Raw genomic sequence first — 8,851 nt, forward strand, 5'->3', positions numbered from 1 at the left:
TAGCTGGACTTTACCTTCCTCAGAAGAGGGGTCTATCGTTGTAAATTTTTGCATTGCTGTCCTTAGTCGATCGAGAAATTCTGACGGGGTCTCAGTTTGCCCCTGTTTTATGGTATATAACCTAGACCAGTTTACAGACTTTGGTATCGCACTTTCCAAGGCGATCCTAATCCATTCCTGATATCTTTTTAATAACCTATAATCACCCTCATCATTATAGTCCCAGTTTGGGTCCACTCTGGGCACATATACCTCCACAGTTCCAGGTAAAACTCCTGACGTTACCTGGGTCTGTACTTGAGTTTGTGCATTCTTAATTACCAGTTGCTTTTCCGTTTCCGATAATGCTGCCAGCATTATCTCTATATCTTTCCAATCGGGATCTAAATTCTTTACAATCAGCTCAAACCTCCGGGACACTGATTCTGGATCATCCCGGTATCCTTTCACAGCTTCCTTCCATGAATCTAACTCAGCAGTTGTGAAAGGTACTTTTATCCGAGCTGGTCCGTTAGCCCCCATAGCCTGTCGTAACGGGGCTTGAATGATGGGCCCGACCTTACTTCGGGTTCGAGCCGTGATCGGGGTAAAGTCTCCATTCCCCCAACTCTCATTTTTCTTATCTATTCTGCCGTTTCCTGAGCTCGCCCCCACGTCTCGTTCTGTTATCTGGGGCGGGAGGACATAATCCTCCATTCTCTCCTCTGACTCATTCAATTTCAAACATCTCTGCCCGATACTGCACGCCGAACAACATCTTTTCATTTTTCCTGCCCCTTCCTTCTTCATATCCTTTTCTATTGCCAGGATCAAAGGATCCTGTGGGGCTAAGTTAATTCCACACTCCTTCTGCCATTCCGGGTGGTTTCTCAAAGTGAAAAACATATCTGCGTATGACACCTCATCCCACTTTCCTTCTCTCCTTAGAAACAACATTAACTGTAGTAAAGTATTATAATTTAAGGTTCCATTCAGTGGCCATTTCCCTCACAATCCAACTTATAAAGTGGCCACCATTGATTACAATATTTTATCAACGTTTCCTTATTTTCAGTTCCACCGGGGGATCCCCCTATATCTTTCCAATGACTCAAGATACATCCCAACGGGCTTTTCTTTGGAATCCCACTACTCTGCTGCCCCCCCATGTTACAGTTCAGAATGTTTCTTGTTACACAATACAAGCCGGCAGCTTTCCACAATAACACCAAGATCCTAGTAACGTTATAAAGAGTATAATCAAAATCCCAAAGACAATAGCCAAGGTCAAGTTCCACATTTAAACACAACGTAATACCAACCTCGCATGCAAAGGTTACTTGTTTCCCAACAGCAACTGAGTGCTTTCCAAAAAACCAAATGCCGTCCTGCAGAAAACTTTTACTTTCTGACTTACAGACGACCCCAACTGACCGGTCAACCAAATAAACCAAAATAAAGAATATAATCACTTACAGTGATGGGGTCCGTGTCTGCCTCCGCAGTGATCCGTTGAGTCGAGGAGTCCCTCCGGGAAATCCCGGGGGTACCCTAGGGAGTCCTGTTCCCAGCGGGTCCTGCGGTCCGACAGAGAAGAAGTCCCATCTGGGGTGCCAGATTGATTCAAAGATCATAAATCCAATTTCTTTAAGTGATTTATTCTTTATTGACGGCGCCGGATGCACGGGGGATCTTTCCGCCTATCGTGCATCCCGAAGTGAAAAGCCGTCCCAAATTTATACATCACAGTGATTAATATTTTATTAACGCCTATACATATTCATTATCTAACCCCGCCTACTCTCGCTTCTCATGCTAATCAGTTTTTTGTGTCCTGCGCCTGCGCAGATCCTCTCAGTGGTCTTGGGCAGGGGTCGTCGAGCTGTGGTCGGTGGTCTCAGAGAGGAAGGCCATAAGTCTTCCTCACAGTGTACTTTTCACCCTTGGTCAGGATTCTGCTGAATTAGCTTTCTTCCTAACCGCAAGGACTGTTTTTTCTTCGAATCTTCTGCTCATTATTTTCTTATCTTGGATTCCAATGTCTTGTTCGAGATATATTGCCCGTATGTCCTATTTTGAGATACATTGTCCGTACATCTGTTTCCTGCCCTACACCTAATGTTCTGTTCTCCTTTAATAGTTTCATTCTTAACCCTTTCTTATCTGGAATCGCCTCAGCTTCCCTAATCACCAGACAGATTCAGTTTTGAAACTAGAAAAAAACTACAAGAATATTTTGTGAACACTAAAAACACTTTAGCTTTGAGTGTGAATAATGTGCTTTTACAGTGTTCACAAAATATTATTGTAGTCTTTTTCTAGTTTCACATTAACCTTGCCTTAAGTGTCGGAGTTGACGCTGTTGTTTGATTGAGCCAGCAGACAGTTCGAGATGTATTTTTTTCATTAATTAGGTTGCAACTTTACTTTACAATTACGCTTTTCCCTGAATGAAAATGTAAAGTGAATACTGACCACAGAGATCAGACATTTTTCATAAACTGCCCTTCAGTCCCATTAGGTCTCTTCTTCCAAACTCCAGCCCTGGCGTGCCAGGACCTCACCTGGGAGGGGGATTTCCAGTGCCTCCGAGGTGAGAAACCCTATTCCTGCCAGAGGCGTGAACACAATTCCCAGCTCGCAAGCAGCACAGAGCAAAAACGTAAACTTTTATTTTTCCTCTCAAAAAGTAACGACAGACCAGCCCCCACCCCCCAAAACAGCGGATTTGGTTAGCTTTTTGGCTAAGGAAGGTTAAATAGAAACAGGAAACGTGCCAACAGAAAACGCTCAATACGTAGAAAGCTGCCATCGGCGGGTGAAGCTGACCCCTCTCTCCCTTAAATAAATAGGTGAAGTCTGTCACTCCGGAATAAAGTGCAACAGTGGCAGGGCAGGGCATGGTGTTCCGTTACGACCACGACGGCGTCGCGTGAGTCCCAGCAGGCCGAGGGAGGCTCCCGGGGCGGCGCTCAGAGGGCTCGGAAGGCGCCGAGGGCGTTTTCCTCCCACTCCGAGCCCGGCTCGGAGAAGCCGCCGCTGTCGTCCGCCTCCGAGAGGGGCGAGTACCGCCCGCAGAGGCCGCGCGGGGGCGGGTAGGGGCCGGCGGGCGGCGGCGGCCCCGCGAAGGCGCCCTCGGCCCCGCCGTGCTGCCGCGGGGGGCAGCCCTCGAAGTCGGGGCCGGGCGGGAAGGCGGCGGCGGCCGGCGGCGGCCACTCGCAGCCGTCCTCCTTGTGGCGGGCAGCGCCGCACAACGGGCGGCGGGGCTGCTGAGGGGCGGCGAAGCGGAGCGGGGCGGCGTGGGGCGGCCGCGGGTAGCCCGGCGGCTGGGGGCCGGGGCCGGGGCCGGGGCCGGGGCGGGGCGGCCCCCGCTGGCGGCGGGACTTGGCGCGGCGGTTCTGGAACCAGACCTGCGGAGAGAGGGCGGCGGTGAGGGGCGGGGGCGCGGGAGGCGGCGTGGCGGCGGCGGCGAGCGGGCTGCCCCTCACCTGGATGCGGGACTCGGGGATCTGCGTGGCGTCGGCCAGCTTCTCCCGCAGGTGGATGTCGGGGTACATGGTGTCCTGGAACACCGACTCCAGCGTCTCCAGCTGCGCCGCCGTGAAGCTCGTCCGCTTCCGACGCTGCGCCGCCGGCGCCCCCTCCGCCGGCTCCGCCGCCCCGCGGGGCAGCGCCGTGACGGGAGGCGAGCCCGGCCCGGGCCCCCCGCCGCCACCGACACCGCCACCGCCCGCCGCCGCCTCACGGGGCCACCTCCCCGCCGGGAAGGGCTCCCCGAAGCGCAGCGTGGCCATGGCGGTGAGCCGGGGCGGGCACGGCCCCCGCGGGGCTTTATAGCCGGGGAGGGGGGCTGAGGGGCGGGGGGCGGTGGAAGGCGGCCCCGGCCCGGCCCGGCGGGAGGCAGGTGAGGGGTCCGGGCACCACGCTGGGCTGGGGCGAGGCGTGCCCTCACCTGGGCGCTGGTACACCGGGGGTGGCGGTGCTGTAGGGTTTGCTCTTTCAGGTACAAGCGATAAAGTGCGTGCTTTCCGGCAGCCGCCCGCTCTGCCTAACGGATGTGGATTCCCCGTCGTGGATCACCGGCAGCCCTGGGACGGCTGTGAGGGGGAGAAGGAGCCGCCAAGTGGGCCGGGATGGAAACGGGGTGATGGGGGTGCTTGTGGGGGCTGCCGGCACCTGGAGCCGGTGCTGGGCTGGATGAGGGCAAAACCGGGACAGACCTCCCCAGAGTGCGGTGGTGCCAGTGTCAGACTTCCCGTTAAGACTGTGACTTTATCGATGTGTATTGAGTATATACCTAGGAAAGAGCGAGTACCCGGAGCTAACAGAGCTATTCCCAACCCATAAATCTGGAAATGGGCTCGCTCTTTGATCTCTGACGGCTGTCGCTGCGGCGATACCCTGCGGGCCAGAAGCGGTTCCCCTGCACTTCACGTACCAGAGGTGTTCCAACAACTGTCTTGTAACAGCAGCCAACGCGCTTCCCATGGTTGGAAAAGACCGGCGACATTTCCCAGGCCTGAAAGCCTTGATGGATACAACATGTATAGACCATAAAAAGGAGAAAAGTAAGCTTTGTCACAGTAGAAGAGAGACAACTTGCACATACTGTTTTCTTTTTTCAGTAGATCCTGTACAGTTAACAGTGGTTGGCTGCAGTACCCAGTCAGGAAGTCTGTATTTTGTAGCTCTGTAAAATAGGATGGGTACACCGGTGTCACTGTGACTGAATCAATAGGCAAAATGGGTTGGGGTCCTCGATACGGGGTTACAAATGCAGACTCCAGGGTTTGTAGTTGATGCTCAGTCACTGAATTACCCACATGCAGATTGTATTTTTAGTACACATTCACACACGTTAATGGCGAGGGGCTGACGCAGCCGTGTGAAGGTGCTGTCTGCGTTGACTGCTTGCACACCTGTGGTGCTGATCACTTCCGTGCTCCACGCCTGAATTTCCTTTCCTGTTTTGGCTGGCGCTTTGGTGCATCTTGTTGATGAGTCTGTGCTGAACACAGGTGTGTGCTGAACGGCGGAGCAGAGTGGTTCGGAGGCAAGACCAAAGCCATTGCTCTGAGCATTGCACACAAATTTCCTCTCTAGGATTCTGGTAGTTGCCCTTCCGCATTGGCCTGGTTTGCCAGGTTTGTAAGCTTGAAGAAAAGCAAGGAAGGGGTCGGTGCTCTAATTCTAAAGGAGCGTGCTGCTGGATGGAGAATAAAGTACAAGTCTTTTGCTGCCTCACGGGAAAGCAGGATGGCACAGAAGACCCCTCTTTTGTTTTCTCTTGCCAGCTTTCTCCCCTCCTAGTGCTCACCACAGCTCCCACAGAGTTTCATTCCACCAATGTGCTAGAAGTGATGCCTGCCAGGTATCACAGTGTGCCTCCTGCTGTGAGAAAAAGCACTGTCTAGATTCGGCAGAGTTTCCTTTTCCCTGACGAGTTTTGCATCCATATACATTTAGTAGGCCACAGATACCTTTATGGTTGCAAAACTGCATTTGCTCCAGAGCTTCTGTTGACATGAAAATTCCTTATGATTTCCAGCTTCTCTATCAGAGCCCCGATAGCAAAAATCATTAATGCATGCCAGCCTTGGCTTTTCAAGTGTTTGTGTTTTTTTTCTGCCTAAAAGGAATCCTTTAGAATGAACACTTCATTCCCCCCCCCCCATTGCTTCTAGTTACTGTATAACTCCTCTGACAGTGCTCTTCACAACTTCTTAACGTTTTTAGAGGTTTTTCAGTCCTTCCCGATGTACGTACACTGGGATTTACGTTTTTAGGCACGTCCACACTTTTAAGTAATATTCTAAGATCTCACTGTGATCTCATGTTCATAATTTAAAGTTGTTATTTAGCAGTGTTTGTGCTTCTGGTCCCCACAGCTGCAAAAAGGAAGAGTTTGAGCAGGTGAGCTGCATATTGTCCTCACTTTGGGACTGCTTGCAGATGTGTTGAAGCTTATTCTTGAGAAATCTGAGCTGCCTGTCCATCGTGGGTGTTCAGCACCTTGCCAGGGCCCCGGTGACATGCTGAGGTCGTCCTTGCTGCGTCACCTTTGCTCCTCACAGGACCCTGCACATCATCCTCTGCTCATAGGGGTGTCCCAGAGCAGCGTCAGATCCTGGTGACACCAAACCCCTGTACAGGACGCTGGTCATGCAGGCCAGTAGTTATCACTGGTTATTTCAGATCACAAAGTAAAGTCCAGTCTTGCATGCACAGGTCTTCCGTGGTGTTAAAATAAATGTGGTCTGACAAGCGTTTGTGTCCTTTCTGAAAGATGACTGGCTTGTTTGGCTGGGATTTGGTAACATCTATATGTCCACAATATGTTAGTCATTGAAAATTAAACCCCTGCCTTTCTTTGTTTTTAACAGCAAGGAACTACTTAGTGTCTCCTGACTCAAGCCTTGCCTTTAGGAGGGGGATGTGAGTTGATAAAGTAAGCCATTTCCTGGGAGGTGTGAGACGGGACTTCAAGACCTCATGGTGCCATTCGTGTATTCGGTCCTGAAGAGTCGATAAGAGCTTCAGACACAGAAAAAGCCTCGAAGAAAGCAGCAGTGGGGGAGGCACAAGAGCATCGCAAATGCATATGAAAAGATCAAGGGTCTGCATTTGCTAAGTCCCAACAGGAACAGATTTGGGGTGAGATGTCCAGGTTCAGAGGGGATCCAGACATAGCAAAGGGGCAAAAGTAGGGTACGTCTGATGGCTGGCAGCTGGCTCCCTACCTTCAGAGGGGGGAAGATCAAGTATTTGGGAGTGGGAAGGAGATAAGAGCAAATGGCAGGGGTGGTGTCAGAAAGGGGGAAAGGAAAAGGTAATAGGGGGGATGCTACGTGGAGACAGGTAAGGCTGGTTGGAAGGAGCACGGATATTTAGGGTTGAACTAAGACACTGTGAAACCTGAGCTTGCCTTTGAGCTTGGAGATACCCTGAGAATGGCAGGTTGCATGCATCTGTCAGTCATTTTGCTTCTGAAGTGAGTGGGCAGTCTCAAAAACTCCTGTGGCAGCAAACCTGAGGCTTAAGTAAATCCTTGTTGCCTTATTTTCTCTGTGCCCTCTCTGGTTTTGTAGAGTGTGATGCTGTGGAAGAGCTTAAAGCATTTATTTAACTGAGTTCATCCTGTTGCTTTGCTTATTTGCATGCTCTGAATGAGGTCTCTACAAGAGTCCTATCCTATCCTTAGAGATATTTTTTCTTTATTGAAGGATTTTAGAACACTTGTTGATGCAGGTGCTTGTATATATAAAATTATTGGGTTACCTGAACTCCCAGTAATGTGTAATTAATTCACAGCATGGGCAAAGGAAGAAACTCTTATCTCTGTAGATAGATAAAAAGAAGAAAGGGAGGTGAGAAGGGAAGAGCTAAGGAAAAAGACAGAGCCCTATTTACTTCAGTTTTGTACAGTACCCATTTACCTATAGCCAGCCCGCTATGGTGCAGCCAGAATATGTACACACAGCAGTGCTGGCAAGGGAAGGCAGGTGATAATGTAGCAGAGGGGCCACATCTTTAATAGCATTGAATAATAAACAGAAAAGTTCCAATAGTCCCGTGTCTACCTTTGTTAGACTGCTTGGTCATAGCAGGCAGTGTTAAGCCATTGTCTTCCACCATTGCTTGGCTGACTCCTAAGCTGTCACCCCCTGCATGTGACACGGTCTTCCTCCTGCCCCAGCGTAAACAAACGACAACCAGAAGATTTCTGTTTCTGTATCGCAATATTTGGTATCTTAGTGCCTGAACTGCTGAAATTAGTAGATTTTATAAGAATCTCAATTTTTCATCTCTCTTTTTTTTTTTTTAAGCTAATGTCCTAGGGTTGTTGAGAAAAGAATCCAAGTGTGAAGCAAATTGTGCTCTGATGGTTCTAAGCCAGAAGGCAACGGAAAGAGACAGAACTTCCCTGGTAAGGTCGGATGCCTGCGAGCAATGTGAACACAGATCCGCTTTCTTTCTCCTCTCCTGGCTGCCCTGGTGCTGTTAAACCCCACAAGCGTTCATCTCTGAGTGCACTGCAGGCTTCTTCAGCTGGCCGCCCTGCACGTCCCTTCTGTGGCTCAGGCGTGTGCTTGGTACATGCCGGGGTTGGTGCTCAGGCTTCGGTCTTCACCATTCATTCTAAATGTTTCCTGTCTTCTTTTCTGGTTAGTTTTAGAGACAAGGGGCTACTGGTCTCCAGTATTTTGGCATTTGCAACGGTCATTTTGTTTTGCGGTGGCATTTTTTTTTCTGGGGTGTTTTATTTCAAAGATACTCAGGCCCCCTGTACAGTCTGGAAGATTTTCAGCTTTAACATTTAGGTGGAAGGGGGAAGTTCCACCTGAGCTGAGGATTTGCAGTCGATCATTAAGTCAGCAGTTTCTGGTGATCAGAGCTGGGGAGTACCGTGGTTACTATGCCATTTAATGAAGTAATTCTCTTCCGTGCATGAATTGACTCATATTCCTTTGCTATTTAAAACTGCACTGAAGAAGAGACAGAGAAAGAAAATGCCACATAACAAACGCAGTTGGCATTATTTCCGTGGGTTATCCTGACTTTTGTAAGCCCACGGCATGATTTCCTGCTGTCTGGATTACACTGAAGCTTTGCATGCTTGCATAGAAAAGCACCCCGTCTTCCTGCCCGCCTGTCCTCTCTCCCTGCCCCAGCAGCCCCGGATAAGCAGGCTCACACCACCCTGCGTGCTGCCTCGCTCCTCTCTGCAAACATGGGCTTGTCCCAGCTGCCTCCTCCCAGGTACTGCCTCTGCCCTCCAGCCTGGCCGGTGCCCCCGGCTGCCTGCCTCGTGCGGCTATGACCCCAGACCTTCACAGTGCTTCGTATTCCCTCTCACCCATTTTACACCGCA

General features: G+C 50.6%; 1 protein-coding gene and 1 long non-coding RNA gene across 2 annotated transcripts; one reads left to right on the forward strand and one right to left on the reverse strand.

Annotated features, from left to right (window-relative positions):
- Positions 1-1,621: 1,621 nt before the first annotated feature.
- Positions 1,622-3,773, reverse strand: MIXL1 (Mix paired-like homeobox; the record flags this gene model as incomplete). Its single annotated transcript, XM_080587210.1, has 2 exons — positions 1,622-3,389; positions 3,468-3,773. The coding sequence occupies 2 exons, from the start codon at positions 3,771-3,773 to the stop codon at positions 2,952-2,954; spliced, it is 744 nt and encodes a 247-aa protein (XP_080443336.1). The 3' UTR covers positions 1,622-2,951.
- A 19-nt stretch (positions 3,774-3,792) lies between these two features.
- Positions 3,793-6,243, forward strand: LOC308193038. Its single transcript, XR_013949327.1, has 2 exons — positions 3,793-4,547; positions 5,868-6,243. It is a non-coding gene; the product is annotated as an uncharacterized lncRNA (long non-coding RNA).
- The last annotated feature ends 2,608 nt before the right edge of the window (positions 6,244-8,851 follow it).

The sequence above is a fragment of the Anser brachyrhynchus genome (assembly GCF_964034855.1).
Source record: "Anser brachyrhynchus genome assembly, chromosome: 3".
In the NCBI taxonomy this organism is placed as follows: Eukaryota; Metazoa; Chordata; class Aves; order Anseriformes; family Anatidae; genus Anser; species Anser brachyrhynchus.